At 44.7% G+C, this 24,692-nt stretch overlaps 1 protein-coding gene across 1 annotated transcript in view; it reads right to left on the reverse strand.

The window, feature by feature from the left end:
* Nucleotides 1-24,692, reverse strand: part of LOC126412852 (myrosinase 1-like) — a 173,603-nt gene that overhangs the window by 42,672 nt on the left and 106,239 nt on the right. Inside the window, exons 2-3 of the mRNA XM_050082710.1 lie at nt 4,490-4,623; nt 3,014-3,148 (exon numbers count right to left, since the gene is read on the reverse strand). Of these exons, the coding sequence (XP_049938667.1) occupies nt 3,014-3,148; nt 4,490-4,597 (243 nt within the window). The 5' untranslated portion in view covers nt 4,598-4,623. The remainder of the gene's footprint in view (nt 1-3,013; nt 3,149-4,489; nt 4,624-24,692) is intronic.

Below are 24,692 nucleotides of genomic sequence, written 5' to 3' on the forward strand. Positions count from 1 at the left end.
TTTCCACACACTCGTTGCTATCCTCAGTTTAAGCCTCAATACACACTCTACATCGCCATGAAGTCTGTCGGTATTGCGTTGTTGCGCCATGTATATTGAACAGTGAAACGAAGTTTATTACACACATCAAAAAAAAGTTTTGCGCCACCCCCATTCCCATAAATCCTGAAGATAGAAGTTGACTGTGGATATTGTATCACAGACACAGTCCCTTTGACTTTTCCGAGATGTCACTAAACCAGCCCAAAGATGTAAACAACCATGCATGAGCAGCGGCTATTAGACGGAGGGGGTCTGACAGCCCATCAGTTCTAGTCATTCCACCAGGAAGGAGGTACACGGCTCGTTTTGTCTGCAGTTCAACCATGCCTAGACGGTCAATACCGCGGTTCGATCGCATCCGCATTGTTACTTTGTGCCAGGAAGGGAAGTGTCCAGGCCCCTCGGAGTCAACTAAAGCGATATTGTTTGGATATGGAGGAGATACAGAGAGACAGGAACTGTCGATGGCATGCCTTGCTTAGTCTGTCCAAGGGCTGCTACTGCAGTGGACGACCGCTACCTACGGATTATGGCTCGGAGGAACCCTGACAGCAACGCCACCGTGTTGAATAATGCTTTTTGTGCAGTCACAGGACGTCGTGTTACGACTCAAACTGTGCACAATAGGCTGCATGATGCGCAACTTCACTCCCGACGTCCATGGCGGGGTCCATCTTTGCAACCAAGACACCGTGCAGCGCGGTACAGATGGGGCCAACAACATGCCGAATGGACCGCTCAGGATTGGCATCGCGTTCTCTTCACCGATGAATGTCGCATATGCCTTCAACCAGACAATCGTCGGAGACACATTGTTCAGCCAGTGCAGAAAGGTGGAGGTTCGGTGTTTTGGCGTGGTATTATGTGGGGCCGACGTACGATGCTGGTTGTCATGGAAGGTGCCGTAACGGCTGTACGATACGTGAATGCCATCCTCTGACCGATAGTGCAACCATATCGGCAGCATATTGGTGAGGCATTCGTCTTCATGGACGACAAATCGCGCCCCCATCGTGCACATCTTGTGAATGACTTCCTTCAGGATAACGACATCACTCGACTAGAGTGGCCAGTATTTTCTTCAGACATGGGCCCTATCGAAAATGCCTGGGATAGATTGAAAAGGGCTGTTTATAGACGACATGACCCACCAACCACTCTGAAGGATCTACGCCGAATCACTGTTGAGTAGTGGTACAATTTGGACCAACAGTGCCTTGATGAACTTGTGGACACTATGCCACGACGAACACAGGTATGCATCAATGCAAGAGGACGTGTTATTGGATATTAGAGGTACCGGTGTGTACAGTAATCTGGACGAACACTACCGAAGGTCTCGCTGTATGGTAGTACAACATGCAATGTGTGGTTTTCATGAGCAATGAAAAGGACGGAAATGATGCTTATGTTTATCTCTATTCCAATTTTCTGTATAGGTTCAGGAACTCTCGGAAACGAAGTGATGCAAAACTTTTTTTGATGTGTGTATTTTTAGAAGGCACTTACTTCAAGTTGAAGCTTACATATCTAGTAGGTGTTTTCTGCGACGAAACATCCCCCATTCAGTGTAACTGATTGTTTTTTTTAAGTTTTTTTTTTAAACTCTGAGACAAAGTTTCGTCGGTAAAAGAAACTGTTGTTACGATTTTGCTGTGACCCACCATGCTTTTGTTGTTATGTGCCACTCAAGTGTTTTGGCTGACTTGGTAACGTAATAATCGAATATCTAGGGTGACCAACTCTGACCGGGACGTATAGAAGAATGTTACGAAAAAGTCCAGACAGCGTAACAGTGATGAAGTGCTTAGAAAACTAGTGTAATTTCCTACATACGCCAGACAGAAAGCTGCTCACAATTTTTCACACAAAATCTATACGTTTTCAACTACAAATAAAATCATATATTGTGTTCCACCAATAAATAATTGTGGCATTAGTATGATAAACGTTATAACTTGTGAGGGTACCAAATGTACTGAGGTCCAGGTTGTTTGGGAGTTCGATATTTGTTGGGTACTGTCTTGTTGACAAAGCAAGTTTTAGGAATAAAGCACAGTGTTTCCCCAGTTGTTTAAGGTTTGGGAGTCGAGTGTAAGGGAGTTAGTGTGTGTGTGTGTGTGTGTGTGTGAGAGAGAGAGAGAGAGAGAGAGAGAGGGGGAGAGAGAGAGAGAGAGACAGACAGACAGACAGACAGAGACAGGTAGCGTATTTCGCGTCGCCTGTGGAGGTAGGCAGAACCTTGAGTGGAACAAAGTTACGTTCAAAACTACCGGTACTGAATATATAAAATGAGAAAAATGTCGACGGGGGAACATGCGATAGCAGTAAGACTGTTGATAGGAGAATTCAAAGGAAACAATATTAAGAAGTCAGTAATGAAGTTGAGATCTCGTGTAAGGGGATCAATTGTTTTCTACTGACAATCACGTGTGCATGATGAAAAACAATAATGGTCCTATACAGGGCTTTCTGTCTAAACTTCAATAATTTTCCGGAGGGGTGTAATTGGTGGGGGGGGGGGGGGGGCGGATGGGGTGTGGAGGGAATTTACAAACGACTCTAAACTGATTGAAATGGTATTGTAAAGCGAATGAGGAATACGAGGTCGGGATAAGTATTGTCATGTTGAAACCGTTGTCTGGTCAGTCGGCCACAGCTCTTAACCTACCTTTGTTCTCCTGCATATGATCCCTGAACCTATACTACATAATCTCCGATAACCTCAATTCAGTTCGCGCCGGGCAATAACGTCGAAATATAGCGAAACAGAGGAACGAGGGAAGTTTACAAGCTTTTCCGCGGTGCGAAGATACGGAAAAAGTCAACTATCACTTAATTATAGATCACTACAGTATTTTTCTGCCTCCATATATCCTATAAAACATGGCATTCCCTGAAGAAATGTTGCAAAGTTTACCACTGTTCAGACTTCTGTGGCGCACAAATTGAGCAGGAAGTGAGGACTCACCAGAGGCTGGATGTTATTGGCGAGCAGCAGATCGATGAGGTTGTTGTAGTAGTCGATGCCGGCCTGGTTGATGTTGTCGAGGTCTCCCGTGGGCAGGACGCGCGGCCACGAGATGGAGAACCGGTACATGTCGGCCTGCAACACACACACCAGCCATATGGTTACAGACCTCGACAAGTAAAATTCATCTCTTGGAACATACCGTACTACTTCTCGTCTTGTTCACGTTATACGTGAGGTTGACATACTACTAGCAGCTGTAATTATTAGTCTGCAGGTGAAGTAAATATTGATGTAATGTTGTTCGATACTCTTTTCTCAGTCACCAATAAAAATACCTTCACTTACATTCAGTATATGGTGCTCGGCAATTGTTGTTGTTGTTGACAGCTACCGCTGACAGTCTGCAAGTCATGTGGAAAGATGTGTAACACTGATCTACTTGTAGCTACTTCCATAACCATTACACCTTAAACACAGTCAAACAAACGACTACCTGCCCATCCACTTAGCCGACAAATAACTTCACAGATGTGTCGGAACCACATTAAAGTCTCTCATTAAGAATTACGTCCACCCCTTTGTCATTTGATTCCAAGTTACATTCTGTGAAAGGCCCATACCCGTAATTCATAATAACACACGTTACAAAATGAATCGCCGATACGCTAGTAAGCTTTACTGTGTACTTGTCTCTGATTTTCTTCCCATTCTTGCATCCCCATCCCCACCCGTCGCTCCTCTCGCCATTGCCCCATTTTATGGCACCCTGACGCTACCAGATGACATCGAATATGGTTTTCAACAGTGCGAACCTTGACATCCTGAAATACCTCCATTTACAATGTGGAAGTATTTTCTGGCAACACGTCACAGGACTCGTACCAATACGACCTCTCACCTGAGCTACACTTGATACCAACGCATTTTAATATTCAGTCTGTGTGGAACACCTTTATTCGGGGTGAACCTGAACGTTTTTATGATTGGACGTTACAGGCCTCTTCACCATTGCGAAGGTATTTTCACAGAAACAAAAGTATTTTGGGGCAACAGACCGAATAAATCATAAGCCACTAAGACCAAGGGTCGCTTATATCAAACACTCCGAAAATATACCTGAACAATCTCCAAATTTCGTCGCTGCAGTTGGGGTTCATTCTGTTCCTTAAAGCTAGTTCCTTGGGTAACGTGAACCAAATACTACACAAGTTTACAAGGCTGATTGAGGAATAGCCTCCTTGGACGTCAGAGTTAGTGTCGATGCCGAATAATAAAAACCATGTTCAGAAGGAAACAAAGAAACTCAAGAAAATTCACGTGAAGCAACAATAGCTACATACGGGGCTGGACTTATTACCTGGCCAATTTCTGCTAAACAGCTAGTAATTTTACTGAGCGACATGTCTGTTGACAGGCACAGATCCTATAATAGGTCTGGACAAACTTGTAAACAGTAGGTGGCCAGCGACTTACCGAGGCGTTCACGAGGCACTCCACGTCTACGGGGTACTTGTGGTACGAGTCGCAGGCCACGTCGCCGTTCTGGCCGTTCCAGCCCCAGTCCGGGTGCTCGTGCAGCATATGGTCCCAGATGCTCTCGCCCTTGCCTGTGGGAACACGCGGAGTGAAAGCAGTCAGACCAATGAGCTGTTAGTTAGCATGGTCGTACATAGAAGCACGCTGAGCTGCCTAGCTCTCAGGGGCAACTGAGTTCAGGCTACCCTCCAACAGCGGGGGCACAAGGCAAGACCTATTTTATGCTTCTTCCAAACGCACCGCCTGAAAAAACAGTGAAGCAGTCACGGTAAGATGTAGCTTAACTTTGAACACGTACACAACTCTGGCGTAAATTGTTAAAGTTGCAATTCTTTGTCGCAGGTAGAACGGCCACCGACGTTCACTACTCGTGTTTTTAATGTTGTTACCAGGCATGTTAGGATATAGACTGAAGAGTCAAAGAAACTGGTACACCTTCGTAATTTCGCGAAGGGCTCCCACGAGCACGCAGAATGCAGCAACACTACGTGGCATGGACTCGACTAATGCCTGAAGTACTGCTGACGTCATGCATCCTGCTGGGCTGCCCGTAAGGCTGCAAAAGTACCAGGGGGTGGAGATCTTTTCTCAACAGCACGTTGCAAGCCATCTCAGATATGTTCAATAATGTTCATGTCTGGGGAGTTTGCTGGCCAGCGAAGAGCTTAAACTCAGAAGAGTGTTCCTGGAGCCACTTTGTAGCAATTGTGGACATATGGGGTATCGCATTGTCCTGCTGGAATTGCCCGTTGGAATGCACATGAATGGATGCAGGTGATAAGACTGGATGCTTACATACGTGTCACCTGTCAGAGTCGTATCTACACGTATCAGGGGTCCAATATGACAAGAAGTGCATACGCCGCACAACTTTACAAGGCCTCCACTAGCTTGAACAGTCCCCCGCTGACATACAGGGTCTATGGATTCATGAGATTGTCTCCATACTCGTATTTGTCCATCCGCTCGATACAATATGAAACGAGACTCGCCCGACGAGTCATCAACAGCCCAATGTCAGTGTTGACGGGCCCACGCGAGGCGTAAAGCTTGGTGTCGTGCAGTCATCAAAGGTACACGAGTGGACCTTCGGCTCCGAAAGTCCATATCGATTATGTTTCGTTGAATGGTTCGCACGCTGACACTTGTTGATGGCCCAGCATTGAAATCTGCAGTAATTTGCGGAAGGGTTGCACATCTGTTTTTTAACGATTCTCTTTAGTTCAAATGGTTCAAATGGCTTCAAGCACAATGGGACTTAACATCTGAGGTCATCAGTCCCCTAGACTTAGAACTACTTAAACCTAACTAACCTAAGGACATCACACACATCCATGCCGGAGGAAGGATTCGAACCTGCGACCGTAGCAGGTACGTGGTTCCGGACTGAAGCCCGTAGAACCGCTCGGCCACCGCGGCCGGCTCTCTCTAGTTGTCGTTGGTCCCGTTCTTGCAGGATATTTTTTCCGATCGCAGCCATGTCGCAGATTTTATGTTTTACCGGATTTCTGATATTCACGGTACACTCGTGAAATGGTCGCGCGGAAGAATCCCCACTTCATCGCCACCTCGGAGACGCTAAGCCCAATCGCTCGTGCGCCGACTATACACCACGTTCAACCTGCCATTGTAGCAGCACTAACCGATCTAACAACTGCGCCAGACACTTGTGTTATAAAGGCGTTGCCGACCGCAGCGCCGTATTCTGCCTGTTTACAGATTTCTGTATTTGAATACGCATGCCTGTACCAGTTTCTTTGGCACTTCAGCGTATAATCGATATGAACAGCGTCGGATGATGAGTGATTACTGTCTAGGATGCCACGTATTCATGTGGCATGACATTATCAGCATCTGGCAGAGTTTTAAACGGGGGTCACTGGGGATGTCCATCTGGCCAGCTGGCCAATCGTGCAGTATCCAGAACTGTGGGGCATTCGGATGCGGCAGTGGCCTGACTTACAACTACACGGTAATTTCAGGGCAGGCGTGCTCATTGTGAAGGATTTGGTAGACAGTGTCAGACATCCGTAACGGAGGATCGCCATACTGTGCGCCAGGCACTTCGCGACACCTTCACATGTGCACCTGTCATTCGACAAATCGAAATCGACTCTCTGAAACGTTCTGTGTCATCCTGCACGACTGGTCGGTGACTAGCACCAGCCGGACTACGAAATTACTGTCCCGTGCATCGACGGCTGTTAACACCACAACACAAACTGCTGGTGGTGTCTTGACAGGGAAGCACGGACTGCTGATACTGGCGTCATATTCTGTTCAGCGCTGTACTGCACCATCCTCGGGTGGCTATCGTTGGTGAATATGGTGGTGACCTGGGGAGAGAACCATCCTTCCAGTCTTTTGCAGAGGCACAGCGGAGTTGCTCCTGGTGGGGGCCACCGCATATGACCTCAGGTCACGCTGGTAGTGACTGAAGGTTATGTTACAGACATTATGAGCCCACATACGTCACCTCTCATGTGACAGTACTGTAGTGTAGTTTTTCAACAGGACAATGTTTGTCCACACGTGGTACGAAGCTCTATTGTGTGATGATGCGGTTCTGACGTGGCCACATTTGTCCCCGATAGAACGTATGTGACAAGCCCTGGGTTCTTCACTTTTTTTCCAGGGAGTATAGATCCCAAGCGGACAATGGCTCCCCGCTCCCTCCCCCTACCCCCAACAGTACCCCAAAACAGCTTCAGGACTGATTCGTAGGCGCCATTAAGATAAGCGACAAGTGGACTGTCTGCAAGTGATGGTAGTTATCGTTTACTTGATTAAGAAATAGATAGAGTTAAAGACAGTTCAAGGCTAGTGGAACTGAACTACTGCCATGCACATTCTTCATACTAATATTAAGTATTTGTAAAGTTTCTGTTGATAAATAACTGTAAATTTTTTCCTATCTGTGTTGTCATGATTTTGCCACAGATGATGCCAAGCCCCATTTGGCTCTGTGGAGAAGCTCTTTATCTGGTTCACACAAGCAGGCTATTTTATTACAGCAATCAGTTCCGGTGGTAGGGGGTACTCTTCGTGCGGTATTTATACCTTTGACGCCATTTCTTGCAGCCATTTAGCCTTGGCTTGCTGAACTTCCATTTTATTTCGTTCCTAAGTGACTCATACTGCTGTATTACTGCCTTTCCCTGAAGACTTTTGTACTTCCTTCCTTTGTCGATCAGTTAAAGTACGTCTTCTGTTAGCCACGGTTTCTTCGCAGTCGCGTTCCCCGTACCTATGTTTGACTATCCACCGTCTGTGTTTGCTCTTTTTGGAGAAGTCCATTCCTCTTCAGCTGAACTGCCTGCTGTACTATTCGCTGCCGCAATATCTACAGGCTTCGAGAATTTCAAACGCGTCTCCTCATTCTTCAGTACCACGTGCTACTCGCAAATGGAGCAGGTAAGGGGAAGAAGGCAGTGGCACAGGTACTGTCCGCTGTATACCGCTGTGGCTTGCGGAGTGTAGACGTGGGCGTGGGGGCAGTTTGCGTTTATTTGATTTGTACAGCGTGTAGTGACAATCGCACGCTGTCGTGAACAATAGTATTTTACAGTATTCTCTGATTACAATTCAGTGTCGCAGTCTTGCAAACGGCCGATCATTCTGATGTTCGATGTCTTCTTTAGAATAGGTGTACCCTAATAGTGATAAAAGAATGTTGTCGGTAATCTAGACTGAACCAGGCGCCATCCACGTACTACACGTGCTCTATGGAGAGTACGTCAGGTCATCCTAACGGCCTGTTGAGTTAACAAGCACTCCAAACCGACCACCAGTGCCGTAATAGTGAGATGTATTGCCATCAATAGACGCAACTTGGCGCCGTTAATACTTCCAGTTGTGTCTTTCGCCTCATTATATTATGTGAAGAGCTACACGGTGACTGGAGTGAGTTTATCGAACAATCCACTTTCCAGCAAACGAATCGTTATGGCCAGCTGACACTCTCGCAGTCCTACTGCGTGTAGCGACCGCCGTTGAACGAAATGGATTGTGTCCTGGAAATAGTTTATAAGCTGAACATGAACAGCAGTTAAATGGTTCAAATGGTTCTGAGCACTATGGGACTTAACATCTGTGGTCATCAGTCCCCTAGAACTTAGAACTACTTAAACCTAACTAACCTAAGGACATCACACACATCCATGCCCGAGGCAGGATTCGAACCTGCGACCGTAGCAGTCCCGCGGTTCCGGACTGAGCGCCTGGACGCAGTTAAATGGAGGTAATCTAGTGTAACGAATTAAACAGGGTGGTACTGACGGAATTAGACTGAAAAATGAGACACGGAAAGTAGTAGACTAAGTTTCCTATTTGAATAGCAAATTAACAGGAAATGCCAGAAGTAAGGATTATACAAAATTCAGACTGGAAATAGCGAAAAAAGTTTCTATTGAAAAGAGGTGTATTTTAGAAATGTTTTATGAAAGTACTAACTGAAAAGGAACTGATGTGCTTGCTGTTTTTTTTCATTTGTTATCTGGAATGGAAAAAAATATGCAGTTAATTGTTCATTTGTTTAGCATCCATCTTAGCCAAAATACTTTCTTATAAACCGTAGTTGGTGTTTTTATTTCCGGCGAAAGGTCGAGTAAGTTTTGTGGTTTTCCGACCCGCTTCCTAACAGTTGGTAATGCGAGAAAAACGAATATTTTGAATTCACTCCGCACCGCTGGTATATTTACCCTTGCCCTTTGTAATGAATCTAATCTCATCGGAAATTGGAGCTTTTCGAAGCTCAGCGGCCAGTTAGTAAGAATGATTGGGATTCTTAGCGTAAATAGTGGCTTGTATCTTTAATTTACGGCAAATATTTCCTTTCCTGAAACGTTGTTTAGAAGATATTTTTCCTGAGAGCGTACCGGACGTAATGAGCTGACTTAGGAGTTCAGTTGAGAAGTTAATGCTTTCACCTTGGTCCATCGTCTTATCAGTGGATTTAAACATTTTTCCTTCCCTTGGTATCATACTCTGTATTCGCTGATTTCTTTGCTGAAGTACGTTGTTTGTTGCTTAAGTAGTTCACTCACACAACTATTCTTTGTTCACGTAGTTTATCCGTACCAGCGAGCATAGGTCGATGAGTTGTTCGTCTCTCTTTACAACACTCCATAATTAATCGGGTAAGACGATCTTTCCGCAATGGGGATCAATGCAATGTGTGCCGTTTTCGCGTTGTATTCTAGAACATTCCAGAATATTCTAAAACATTCGAAAACGTTCGTTAATGATAGAGGATATTCGTAAAAGCTCAAAAATATCCAAATTTTACCACTGAAAAATACATTGATGAGACAGAAGATGTACCGATGGGCAGTGCCATGTGGTGGCGATCGCTTGAGACACTCACGTCTCCATAACCACAACAGCCGCTACAGCTCAACCGCTACAGTGCACAGTTGGGTGACCCAAACAAGGCCAGCACCAGACACAAAAACCAGTGACTGGCGCTCTGTGATTTCGGAGGTATCATCAGTTTATAGATATGGGGTGACCTTCATAAGAGCCGTCGGGCATTTTGTAACTGCTAGGTTCACAACACATCATATGTGTAGCACTGCCCTTCAACCGGCGAGTGTCGACAACAACAACCGCTGCATGTGGGGCGAGGTACATCTGGTGAAGTCACGTGTTCAGTATTTGTCATCAACTTTTGAGGTATTTTCCGACATTTTCGGCCCCTTGTGTCTTATATTAAATGAACTGTCGCAGCGCTCCGGTTGTTTCTAAAAATAAATATCACATTGCATATAATGATTTGTTCAGAGTTCGTCTTTAAATGGTAATAAAACATAGGAAAACCATTGGAAACCGCGAGACAATAGCAATTTTTTGGAATGTGGTGTTGCAGAAGAACGCTAAAAATCAGGCGGTTCGATCAGATAATCAATGAACTGGTACTGAATCTAATTACGGGGATAATAGATTTGTGACACAATTTGAGTAAAAGAAGGAATGGGTTAATAACACGTATCTTGAGACATAAGGCTGTCGTCAGTTTGATAATGAAAGAAGGTATGGGTGGTGAAAACCGGCAGACCAACGCACAACTAGACTAGGGAGATTCTGATGGATACAGGCTGCAGTAGTCACGCACAGACAGTATGGAGAGCTGCATCAAACCAGTCTTCGGACTGAAGACCATTTCTCTCACAGGACTTCGTTCTGGATCATTGCCGTTACTTTTCTCAATGAGTGAAGATGTAAGTATGCTGTTACAGTGTGGGGCCCTGCAGGTGCTAAGAGTCTCATTTCCGCTGGACTGTACGGCGGTAGCTAGTGGTGCGTCACGGGAGTGCGAGGTACGTACCATCCTCGTTCCAGGCGCCCTCCACTTGGTAGGCCGCGGTGGCGTAGCCCAGCATGAAGCCGTCTGGGAAGCGGTTGTTGATCTCCTGTGCGGAGGCCGAAGCCGCCACCACAGCCAACAGCAGCGCTTTCCACAACATGATGGCTGCCCGGCGTTGACCTTTCCCGCGGCCGACCGCTACCTCTTATATATACCCACACACCCACACACCCGTATCGGGCCTTCATCATTTAATCTTGACTCCTTAGGAAATTACCGCGATAATATCGGTCTTTCCATTGCTCAATCAGATCTAAGTTTCCCCTCATTGCTGCTGTTAATGGACAACTTCTTTCACCGATATCAGTGTCCCAGACGCTCGCTTTTTATCTGTAGAGATTTCTCGATGTTTGAAGGCCGCTATCATTCTCGATGTGTTGTCCCCGGCAAGTAACTGAGAGTATTTTTCCATTACTTGCAACCGTCTTCCTTCTACTCTACGTTCTGCTGCCAGAACGTTTACGGTTAAATTTGTACTAGCAACTCTCACAGAATTATGACAACACCCACAGTGCGTCAATAGACGTTGCACTTAAATGATACACTTAAACGCTCTTTTTTTTAATTTATTGGCTTCCTGAACGTGCCATCTCAGCACTGGAATTGGTATATTATAGTTTGTTGTGACAATCCCGAAAAGACAACAGTTCAAGTAGTTTACTGCAACGAAGCTACAAAGACTTAGCAAGGGACTGATTCCAACAGAAAACAGGTCTTACTACCACAATATACTGATAGGAGTAAACAATAAAGGAGACGAAAATATATCACAGCATACACAGAGATAGAATGCTTTAAAAATCCTACTTTTAACATAGTAAGAAATGATAAACCGCTGTTGGTACACTTTTGGGATATTACCTATACAATCCATATTGATGACTATGTATCTAAATTAACCATAACATATTTATTTTTTTGTACCTCCGGTAAGAATTATTTCAAAAGCTGTGGACAGAGAATTGAATATTTTTGCAGGTCTATAAGTGCCACTTAGCCAGCCGCACGTATAGATACAAAAGTATTCAGACACTTACATGTAGAAGGAAAATGTTTTAATATTTTTTGTGGGATCTGAAATTTAAAAACCTCTCTCACACCGGCCTGATTTGGCTTCACTGATCAGGATAGTAAAAAAAAAAAAAAAAAAAAAAAAAAAAAAGAAAGAAATGCGTATATTAAGGGAATTTTCATTCACAAAGCAGGCTCATCACATTCGCACAGTTCAATACTGTTCTATCCTGATTAAATTGAGCTTAACTTAAATTCCATAAGGCAGTGAAGCAATTTCGAAGTCTCGGTGCGACGAAAATTGTCAGTTGATCTCCTGAAAACATTTGCAATAATTATTAACTTTCGGTGATCACATGGGGAAGACCGGAGATCTGCTGGTAAGACCGTATTAGGTTATTTATTGTAAGTAATAAACTGGATATCTTGAACGTACAAAATGGCAGGTTCGTCCAGTGTAAATCAGACGTTCCCCAGTGATCCCGTGCAACACAGCGTAGTAAGCAGACACTGTCAATAATAATCAGTTAAATAATACGCGAAGACACTTACTTTAGTTTAGTTCATGTATTAAATTCCTTCTCATACAGAATCTCATCAAGATGACGACTAGCTCAACAATACATACATATACATCTTCGTTCTTTCACGGCCTATCGGCAAGATCTCAATCATTCTTTTCATAAGAGAAAACATAGGTAGCAGTGAAGCTATTCCATGGAGTAAATGCACGCTCCAAGGAATAATAGGGCTTGAAACTACTTTGCATTGATAATTTAGGAATCGGTAAGATAAGAAGAGATATTTCGAGATATGTACTGAGTTATATAATTTACAAAATTTCTGAAAATATCGCGGAGAGACCGCTGCAAGAGACATTACAATGTGACATACATTCACCGTCTGAGCGTTCTATATCCTGCCGAGCAGCACGTGAGAATACTGTCAGTTAGTTGAGCGTTTGTCGCACTAAGCACTTACCTGTCTTTACTTTGCAGTTCATTGCAATTTCGAGTCGTAACTGATCTGAGTGGAGCGTCTTCGCCTCAGCTTCGGCAGCGCTGTTTACACGCAGGCAACTGGTCTGACGCCAGCGATGCGTATTGTTATTTAAAAAGACTGATCTCTTTTCAACATCAAAACGCAGAGGCGCTGCAGTTTATACGTTTTGTTGTAAAGAATGACGAAACCGTTTCCATTAGAAAGCCGTACAGACAAGAATCGGTGTGCCAATCAGGCAAAATCGGCGTCAGCATTGAGGCTATCATCTCACCGACGCACCAGGTTGAAGATAGCCGTTCGGTAAGACACCGTGTCCTGCTGCATGAAGAAGTCCGTAACTCCTTGTTGCACGCTCTCGTACGACAGGAATCGTCGACCTTTTTTGAGGGACCGAAGGCTTGATGATCCCATGGGGAGAGATCAGGACATGAGAGCCGCCGCTTGTATGTCTCCCACATCAGTTGGCGTGGTGACTTGGGGACGTGTTGTACCATGAAACGGCAGCAAACCTCGTTCCAATTTTCCTCGAAGTTTCGTCTTAATTTCACGTCGTAATTTCTATAGCTTTGCGCATTAGCATAACGGACACACCAGATTCCTTGAAACCAATTAGTAATGGACCTCGGTAATCAAAGAAGAGGGTATGCATCACCTTTCCGGAAGATGGCTGACTCCTGAATTTAAGCGGACGGTGGTACGACGGATGACACCACCGAAAACATCCACACAGTTTGCTTTTTGTTAGGTACTCAGTGCCCAGGGTGACCACTGGCATCGGCCGTTGTGGCCGAGCGGTTCTAGGCGCTTCAGTCTGGAACCGCGCGACCGCTACGGTCACAGGATCGAATCCTGCCTCGGGCATGGATGTGTGTGATGTCCTTAGTTTAGCTAGGTTTAAGTAGTTCTAAGTTCTAGGGGACTGATGACCTCAGATGTTAAGTCCCATAGTGCTCAGAGCCATTTGAACCATTTTGTACCCACTGGCTGCATACCTTACAGTAACCTAACTCCTGCTGGATAATTTGTTGCACATTACCGAGGCTGACGCCGAAATCCTTTGCTGTTGCACGAGTGGTGACGTGGCGGTCCGTCCTAATCACGTCATCAACCGTCCGCCTGTTGTTGTCCGCAAAGTATATGTGGCGTCTGTTCTTTTGGACATGCCCGAAACAACATAAGCTATTTTGATCCTGCAACACCTGTGAATCACGACTAAAGGAATTAAAGTTATTAGCTGTCAGTGGGCATAGATTTATATGAATGGGGCGAGTAAAATATTTGTGCCATACTGGGATTCCAACCCGGGCCTCCTGCTTACTTAGGCAGATGCGCTGCCCACTTTTTTTTTTTTTTTAATCTCATTTTGCCCGCTTTTGTTCGTTGCATCTGCTCGGGGCGGACGTCGTAAGACATCCGTTTAAGTTCGTTGATGATCCATCAACTCAGTTTTTTTATTACAGAGGGCACGTAACCCTCTGACCGAACACGCTGAGCTACCGTGCCGGCTGTCCCACTGCGCTATCCGGCCACAGTGGTCATTGCAACAGCACAGCCTACCATAGCACACCTCCTGTCAGACCGAAACCCTCAGCTTACGCCTTACGCTACTGTCGTAGTGCCCCTGCTCATCGGCCTCATTATTCGCGGCGTCTCGCCGGTTCCCCCACTCATATAAGTCAATGTCTTGTCTGACACGGACGAGGTTGGCCTTCCAGATCGACGGGCGTCTTTTTGTCGGATCATGACGAGCTCATAAATTGGCACACCATTCCATAACAGTTTGTTTCGTCAGGCGTACTACCCCACACAAATTCTTCATTCTGCAATGAATGTACAGTGGTGTTTCTCCATCTGTGTTTGGCCATATGCACCCAGGCAAAGGATAACAGCACATTGGTCGTGTTTCGACGCATTTGGTTATAACTTCTCCACGGTTCATGTTTCCACATTTACCACACACACATTGGATAGACACGAATGCCACACTAATCCCTCTCCTACAAGCTGCGTTTTTTTTTCAAGCTGCTTCATGTCAACAAGGTCCTGCCAGCTTATTACATTACGCAGGCCGTAGTGCTTCACACAGACCTCTTAGCCAGTACCCATGGCCACCGCGCCGCAGCGAAATTGTGCTACGCAGCTGAGGCCACAGTCACTGTTGCCCACGCAGCACCACGTGGAGGTGCGGCTGCGTGGAGTTCTTTTGTCTGCACTTTGGTGTCATCTTTCATTTATTCGCAGCAAATACACTTATTTTTTAAAGAAAAGTACAAGAATTAGGAAGTAGGAAATTATAAATTTGTGGCATAATTTAAGAAGAGAATAAAAGAATACAAGAAAGAGTAGATATACAGGGTGTATCATAATTAATGGCGTAAACGGATACAGTTGAAAGTACACGATACTGGAAACAAAAAACGTCTCAGTGAACATAGGATCGAAAAGGCATACCTTAAGAGCTACGAGCAATTTTTCATCTTACATACTGTGAAGCGAATCTGTTCTGCTTCAAGCTCTTTGCTTTCCACATTTTGGGAAGTGGTATCATGGACCAAAACAAGAAAAAATGTCCAGTAAACACTTGCTCTAAAACGCATACCTTAAAAGCTATGAGCAATTGTTCATTACAAGAGTTCCAAGTAGCGAAGACGAGCCTGTGCACATATCTCTTAAGGTATGCATTTTAGAGCAGATGTTTACTGGACATTTTTTTCTTGTTTTGGTCCATACTGCTACTTCCCAAAATGTGGAAAGGAAAGAGCTTGAATTAGAACAGGTTTGCTTCACAGTATCCAAGATGAAAAATTGCTCTTAGCTCTTAAGGTATGCCTTTTCGACCCTATGTTTACTGAGTCTTTTTTTGCTTCTAATATCGTGTACTTTCAACTGTATTCGTTTACGCCATTCTTTATGATACACTTGGCTTTGGGGCCGTATCCTACCTCACGGTAATATATATATACTTTTCCACTATACGGTGTAGTGGAAATAACAAGCTACCACTAAGCTATTTTTAATCTTGTAAAAATATTTTTGTAAAGTAAAACTAGACTCTTTCGGATAGTGGACGAACGATTTTGTATAACTGCGTAATGCATGTTGTGTATTTACACTGTTTGATTTTTCTTGCTTACTTTACGTAAAATTTAAATTGCATTAATATTATTTCCTTTACAATAATGTATGCATTGATGTAACTACCTAACAGTGTTGTGTACAGGTTTAACGTAGATTCTAGAACTATATCTATCCACGGATTATTTTAATTACTCCTACTTATAACTAGGTACCTTCAAAATAAGATAGAAATTACAATCTGTGATTAATGGTCACATGAGCAGTTGTGCGTGTTTTACATGTTTCATGTTATGTGTGTTTTGCGTGTCTGTATTACGTCATGATGTCATTGTCACTCTTATCATCGTCAGTACTGGAACTGCTCGATCTATCTATGTCGGCCTGTCTTCATCTTCTGCACATTCTGTATTGATGAGTCTGTTTGTGTATGTCATGTTCTGCTTTTGATATTGTTAGCGATTGTGTTCAGCTCTGTTCATGTACCTGGGTTCCTCAGTGCATCGTATAGTGTTGTTTCCGTTATGTGTTCTACGTTATTATGTAACTTCCTGCGCCTGATGCACTTCAAAAGAAGAGTTCTGGGAAACTAAATCCTCCGCATGGGCAACCATTTCTTTCTGAAAGCCACGGGCACCGCAAGTGCGTAGGATAAGAGCCGTGTCCAATCACAAAATGAACCTTGCCTCAGCTGGGGTTGACATGACGCAACCGTAACCGCTCGCTGATATTGGGGGAAAACGAAGTGACTCAGCGGCCCTTATCACCCTCGTCCTACTCTTTTTGCCAAGTGTCCACAGGAAAACTTTTAGTTGGCGCCTGTCTTCTATGTGCTGCCCACTGACCTGCAACACTCTCTCAGGTCTACCCAACTTCAGCCAGTATGTTGCAGCCCGATATCTGATGGTTATATCGATCGGGTATATTCCAAGCACCACATACAGCGAATCGACTGATGTGGTGCCGAACGTGCCAGATAGTCTAAGTAGCACATTCCTCTGCCCCCAACTAACAGTGATCCTGTTCATGACAAGAGTAAGTCTATGTGCCCACGTACTGGCTGCAATGCTCAATAGTGACTCGAAAAGAGCGCAGTGGCACATTCTTTTTTTTTTAATTATTTAACTAAGGCGTTTGATTGCGATGATTACAAAATATTGCTCCAGCAGTTGAACCATTATGGAATACGAGGAGTAGCTCAGAATTGGTTCACCTCTTACTTTAACAATAGACAGCAAAACGTCATTATTCACAGTGTTGAAAATGGCTGTGATATGGGGTATGAGTGGGGCATGGTCAAAAGGGGGATGTCCCAGGGATCAGTGTTGGGGCCACTCCTGTTCTACATTTATATAAATGATATGCCTTCTAGTACTACAGGTAATTCTAAACTATTTTTGTTTGCTGATGACACTAGCTTGGTAGTAAGGATGTTGCGTGCAACATTGGCTTTGTTTCAAATAGTACAGTTCATGACACAGGTTCAAGGCTTGTAGAAAATAAACTAACGCTAAATCACAGTAAGACTCAGTTTTTACACACACAATTCAACGAAACTCGACGTTTTAATTTCACAGAACAGGCATGTGGTTTGTGAAACTGAGTAGTTCAAATTTCTAGGTGTTCAGATAGATAGTAAACTGTTGTGGAAAGCCCACGTTCGGGATCTTGCTGAAAGACTTAATGCTGACATTTTTGCTGTTCGAATGATATCTGACGTAAGGGATAGTTCGACGCGAAAATTAGTCTAGTTTGCTTATTTTCATTCGCTTTTGTCGTTTGGTATTATATTTTGGGATAACTCTTCCCATTCTTAACGGGTATTTTTGGATCAGAAACTGGCGGTTCGGCAATAAGTGATGTAAGTTCGCGAACCTCCTGTCGACACCTGTTCACTAGTCTGTGTATCCTGACGTTGGTCTCTCAGTATATATATATATATATATATATATATATAGGTATATTCTTTACTGTCGTTTCTTGTTAACAATATCATTTTATTCCCAAGAATTATCGACTTTCACTCATTTAATACTAGGCAGAAATCCAGTCTACATCTGGATCGCACTTCCTTGACTCTTGTGCTGACAGGTGTGCAGTACATTGCTGCATCCACCAAATCTTAGCAGTAACCCATGCGCTTTCAAGCCGAAACCAAACAATTCCTTCATGGTTCACTCCTTATATTCTGTCGACGAGTTCCTTGAAAATTTAAGCTGATTCCTGTCTGATATTGTTGATTGCGTTTACTTAAACTGATGGCTTGTCTTGTTTTGGTTCATAAACATTTTATTTTACCTGTTACGCTTTCATGTTGTACTTTCATGTACTGACACATTCCGTGGCCTTGGAGATTTGCTTCTCAATTTGGTCCTATGGAACTAGACGTGTAAAATAAAAATAAAATATAAATTATTATGTGTGTGAGTGGTGTCTGTATCGCGTTGAATTTAATTTCGCTAATTCGTGAAGTACACTTTTCGTTTTGTTTGTGAGTAGTCGTTGTGTTCATTGAAGCTATGTCGTTCTCAATGTGTACCCCACGATATCCAATTAGTGCTTCGCACTTCATGTTTGTGATTTTAATTGCTGGGTGTCTTTGTAGTGAACGCAAGCATTATGTACGCTGTTTTTTGTGCTGTTATGGATAATTTGTTTTGGTTGCACCATTGTTGTATTGTGTGTTGCGTACTATTGGCGTTGTTTCCCAACATTGCTCTTGTGTTGGCTCATATCACGACTACCAGGTCGTCTGCATACACAAGGAGCAACGTTCACACCCTCGATTAAATTCCAGAGGAGTACAATTGCAATATCTCAGAAGATGGGTCTGCATATAGACCTTTGTGGAGATCCTTTAGTAATCCCTTTTTACAACATCTTGCCACTCAGCCACTCTGTTCCTAAAATAGTCTCTAAGACCATTGTACAAGGATCCCCGTTTGTGTAACTCTCTAAATCCCTCTGCTACATGCCAGTCCTTATATACACGCATCACAGTCGAGCTACGTTTCATATACGCTGCCGTAACGCCCTCAAACTGAAAGTTTTTGGTCGCCCCTTATATTAAAATGAAAGTTATTCTCTGTCTTGGCAAACTGTCAATAGCCGAACAGAAAATAAAAATTCCCTCAACCGGATGGCTGGTCTGAACGCTACAATACCTTATTAGACATTATGATGATATGTGTCTTGAAAATGGTTCAAATGGCTCTGAGCACTATGGGACTTAACAGCTGTGGTCATTAGTCCCCTAGAACTTAGAACTACTTAAACCTAACTAACCTAAGGACATCACACATATCCATGCCCGAGGCAGGATTCGAACCTGCGACCGTAGCAGTCGCGCGGTACCGGACTGCGCGCCTAGAACCGCGAGACCACCGCGGCCGGCGATGTGTGTCTTCCTCCCACCCTTGAATATACTGACACATCCAGCTATAGAGAGAGCAGTAGTTTAACAAGGACTGTGAACCACCATTTTTCACATGAAGCGTTAATTGGCGACAGGAAAGAAGCGCCAAGTGGCAAGAAAATGCCAAGAACCGACTGAGAACTGGACTCTACGCCACAGGTGCCTTCTGACGCTTCTCCCACAGAGTGAATGAGCCGCATATCAATACAGGACAGAGCTACGAAAAAAATCTATTTTTTATGAGTATTCTCCAATTACTGACGAATAGCAATCTCTCCGACGAATGTGAACTCCTCCAAACAAGAAGAATCCCCTTCCAGAGTAGTTTCAGGAAACTTTAATGTGAGATTCAAATTAAGTAAGTACACTTAAAACGAATTCGCTCCTCAAGCCAAGAATTTTGACGACTTTGGTGCAGTTTCATCCATGTCAGAGCCATTTTTCAGTCGTACTAAGAAAGTAGCCTCAAACGAATTTCTCATGAATAAAACGGGGTTAATGTTAACGGTCTGCTTGATGCAAAAGCTACGCTCTACGGAACGCACACTGATGAACCAAAACATAATGACCACCTGCTTAATAGCTTGTTTGTCCGTCTTTGGAACGAAACACATCACTGTTTCTGCGTTTCAGGGATCGACAGTTTGTTGGTAGATGGATGGAGGTATGTGGCATTAGATGGCTATGTACGCACAGGTCATGTAATTCGCGTAAATAACGGGCCGCTGATGTGCTTACGCAGTGATGGCGCCCGATAGCGACCCAGATGGGTCCCACAGCATTTACATCAGGCGAATTTGGTCGCCGAGACATCAACGTGAGTTCACTATAATGCTCCTCAAACCACAGTAGCACGGTTCTGGCTCCGAGACACGGACCTTTAAACTGCTGAAAGATTACATTGCCGTCAACAAAGAGATAAGCATGAAGGGATGCAGCTGGTTCGCAGCTCTCAGCGTATGTTCAACTACTGGCACAGGTCCCAGGCAAGTACAGGAAAATGTAGTGTTCCATTGCTCCCTCTAGCCTGCGTCCGCGGCTCGTTGCAAGTGTCGGGCCACCGCTCATCTCGATTACGGAGTTTGTGGAGGCGACCATGAAGAGCCGACACGTTTCGACTGATTAGCGGTCGAATCCCGATGGTCCCGTGCCCACTGCAATCGTAAATGGCAGCGTCGTTGGGTCAACATGGGAACATGTAGACATTGGTGTGGAGCTCCATGTTCAACAATGTACAATGAACGGTGTGCTCCAAAACACTTCTGCGTGCGCTAGCATTATGCTCTGTCGGCAGAAATGCCACAGTTTAGCATCTATCCTACTTTACAGAACAGGCAAGCCTCCGAATCCCATGTTCTGTGAAGAGTCCTGGACGTCCAACCATTTATCACCTAGTGGTAGATTCATAGCCCTTCATCTCTTTTCGTACATGCTCACGACAGTAACAAGTGAATATTGACGGCAGACTGTTGACAGGTGCCCATCCATTTCACAATGGGCGCAGTGTGTCCAACGATCTGGACAGTCTGCACGCAGGTGCGTCATGAAACAGTGAGGTCGAGATTGGTGACCCCACTCCTTACGCTGACGCGGTGTGACTGGCTGCTCAGTGACCACTGATTCGTCCGAAAGTGACGAATTACGACACCGCCAGCGGGGAAAGGACGAGAATTACCGAGCGAGATGGCGCAGTGGTTAGCACACTGGACTCGCATTCGGGAGGACGACGGTTCAATCCCGCGTCCGGCCATCCTGATTTAGGTTTCCCGTGAGTTCCGTAAATCGCTCCAGGCAAATGATAGGGTGGATCCTTTCAAATGGCACGCCCGACTTCCTTTCCCGTCCTTCCCTAATCCGATGAGACCACTGACCTCGCAGTTTGGTCTCTTCCTCCAAACAGCCCAACCCAACCCAACTTATGAGAATTCCGTCGCCTTGGTAGCAATTGGACCGCTGCTACCTGGGCACGAGGCATAAGGCATTCATTTACTCCCTGAGAGCTCTCGAAACACTGTGACGTTTTCAAAATATCATCCAAGAAAGGATTATCCAGCTTGAGGGCTGCAGTGTGAACTTCCTGTTTGGGGACCAATTGGACTATCACATCTCGAGTCGAGGATCCGGAGGACGGGTTTGCGCGAGTTAAATCACAACTTCAACTCAGTCCTTGCGAATCAGTCACTCACGAGTAATATGATGGGACTCAAGGCAAACCACATGGAATCACTGCGGATAATAATTCGACAGAAATGAACACATCTACTCGAATGCCAGCGCAGCTGGATTTGACGGGGGGATTCAGCTTCTTTAGTAAGAAAAATGTCTCCCAGGAAGCCCAAGGAGGGACGAGCGACCGTTGGAGAGCGTCACCAGAAGCCCGAAAAGTGGCAAAGTGCTATTTCTTCTTTGGTGTCTTTAATCGGAAATAAACGCGTATGGGACGGACTCCGCCGAGGATGTGATCACCGCCTGGATGGGTTGCGAACCCAGAACCTGCAAGCATTCGGACAAAAACTGAATTTCCTTACGTAACAAGTCGGTTTGCTGCTGCAACTGCTCGTGGACCTGCTGTTGCAATTGCTGCTAAAGGAGCAGCTGGCCCTGTTGGCGTTCAACGAGTTGCAGAACCTTCATATTCATATGAACTGTTAACCTTTTTCCTTATTGCCACCGAGTGAGGTGGCGCAGTGGACCCACATTCTGGAGGGCGGCGGTTCAAACCCGCGTCCGGCCATCATGATTTAGGTTTTCCGAGATTTCCCTAAATCACCTCAGGCAAATGCCGCGATGGTTCCTTTGAAAGGGCACGGCCGATTTCCTTCCCCATCCTTCCCTAATCCGATGCGACCGATGACCTCGCTGTCTGGTCCTCTCTTCCAAATCAACCAACCAACCAACCTCATCGCCAACAATATCACCCGGAACAGGGCATGACCAGGAGCAATGGCCCACCGGCCGAGGGCGTCAACAGTGAACCGCCAAAAGCCACAGAAAAACAACAACGGCGACGGACGGACAACGGAGGTAACATGGGAGAATGACGAGACTGGAGAGTGAACCAAATTGAGGCTAGACATAAGAATATCAGGAACCAAATAATAAGGCGTAAACGAACAATACGATAGCGGAGTTGAGCCCCTGCGCTGTTAACTTCACTGCGCTCTGAAAAGCGCCGATAGGCTGGCAGGATGTGGTGGGCGGTAGGGGGGGGGGGGGAAGGGGGAGGGGCGGGCGTTGCCCCACGCATAGCGCTGAGGCGGCGACTACAGCGCTCGCAAATTTCAGGAGCACCTGCCTAGCGGCTGTCGTCTAGGTCCATGCGTAGTGGCGGGCTTCCAAGGTCTTCGGACCAGGATACCAGACCATGCTACACCGTTTATGACGATTTTCGGCAAAAATTGCCAAGATCAGCGTCGTAACACGCAAGCAGTTCTGTATTGCTTTTTATGGCCTTCTTTTAGGCGGCGACGCACACAGTGGGCAATACACCTTTGACTACCGCAATTTGTGCACGAGTGTGGGACACTATCAACAGATGCGCAATGAGGTTGTTTTATTGTGATCCGTTGATCACTTCGATTGAGAGTGTCAGCACATTCCAATATTGGAGAAGTCACAGCTGTGTGCGGATGGGGGCACTTGACAGACTGGCTAGGTTTGCACGACTTTGTTGCAGTGTTGACAGACGCCTCGCCCAACGACATACCGTGCTTTTGTTCATTGCCAGGTCTTCGTAGGAATTTTGTAAGAGGCTATGAATTCTTGTGATGCTCTGGCTTTCGCCAAAAAAAGGTCAATGACAGCCCTCTGCTTGGGATGCACCTCCATTACAGACACCATTTTGAAAACTACGTATAGCGCCGCCACCTATCGGAACTTCGGAAACTATAAGGGCTGAAGCGTAAGTATTCGACGATGTCCCACAACAAAGTCCGCATTTTTCCAACCGAAACGTACAGATAAAAAAAATGTGTTGGATTACTTATTCAACGCCCCTGGTAAAACGAGAGATACTAATAGTACTAACCTTAGTAGTGCCGTGCTATGTCGATGTACTTTTCGGCAGTGCAATTTTCCGTACAAAGGTTGGTAAGTCTATAGATTTACTGGGTCTGAGGTGAAGCTCTGAGTCGGGCTGCTTAAAAAGACGCGGCGGCCAGCGGCCAATCACATTCGCAGGCCGTGAGGTCGTTTGAATTCAGCTCCTTTGGTGGTGTGTACGCGGCCGGCCGCCCCCCTTACAGCGGTTCTTTCCAGCAACAAAATAGTTCAAGTTCGTCGCGATAAAGATTCAGTAGTGTAGCTCTTTTAAATTGTAGTATTTTTTCTTTAATTTGATAAATAGTTTAAATCAGTAGTGATGACCTTCAGATCCGTTAAGGGGACACAAAAACAATGTACACGTATTATGTGATATCAAGGAGTTGAAACTGGGACTCGCTTAAGTTAGAGAGCGCAGCGAGAAATTTTTAATTTTAGCATTGTATTACTTTTCCATAAATATTAAGGTATATTACCATTTCGTCTCTATCAAACATGATCTTATGTTTCCCCTATAAACTTCTTTTTCTTTTCGTTTCTCACTCACACAACTTTCTTTCCTCCTCACCATTAGTCGTCTTCTATAACGGTTCTCTTCTGTCTCTGTCTCCCTCTCCCTACGCCTCCTCCTCCTCCTCCTCCTAGTGCCTATGCTTCTGCCGTTGTAATTTGCCTTTCTGCTACACTTGGCATGAGCTAGTATACCCTACAATGTGTGTGATTTTTTCTGTTATAGCTACTACGGTTTCCACTTTTTGTATTATAGTTGTCTCTCAGTGTGGTATCTTATATCAAATATAGTTCGTTCTTTAACAATTGTGTCACGGTAAACAGAACATAAAATATGTACAATGCCGGATTTGATGAAAACTTGCAGTTATAAATAAATAATTAATTAAATATATGCACATTCATTTTGTGTTAAAATTAATGTAAGATAACTTTTCTGACTGAAACCGGTTATTAAAAAAAAACAAAAAACCTTTACGATCAAAAACTGATATAAACAGTTCGATAAAGGTTGGTCCTATAAAATGAAACATTACTTCATTTTCATTGGAACCTGTCACGATAATTTTCGTGTAAACTGAAAACTAAAGTGAAAGGATGCCGAGACACATTTCGTGTTTACCCCTGATGACACCTCAAACCCAAATTTAAACAACTTATTATCGGTCAGTAAAATGACAGGTGAATATTTTAGCCTGAAAAGGTGAGTGTTCTTCATATTA

This window comes from Schistocerca serialis, chromosome 7, assembly GCF_023864345.2.
Source record: "Schistocerca serialis cubense isolate TAMUIC-IGC-003099 chromosome 7, iqSchSeri2.2, whole genome shotgun sequence".
In the NCBI taxonomy this organism is placed as follows: Eukaryota; Metazoa; Arthropoda; class Insecta; order Orthoptera; family Acrididae; genus Schistocerca; species Schistocerca serialis.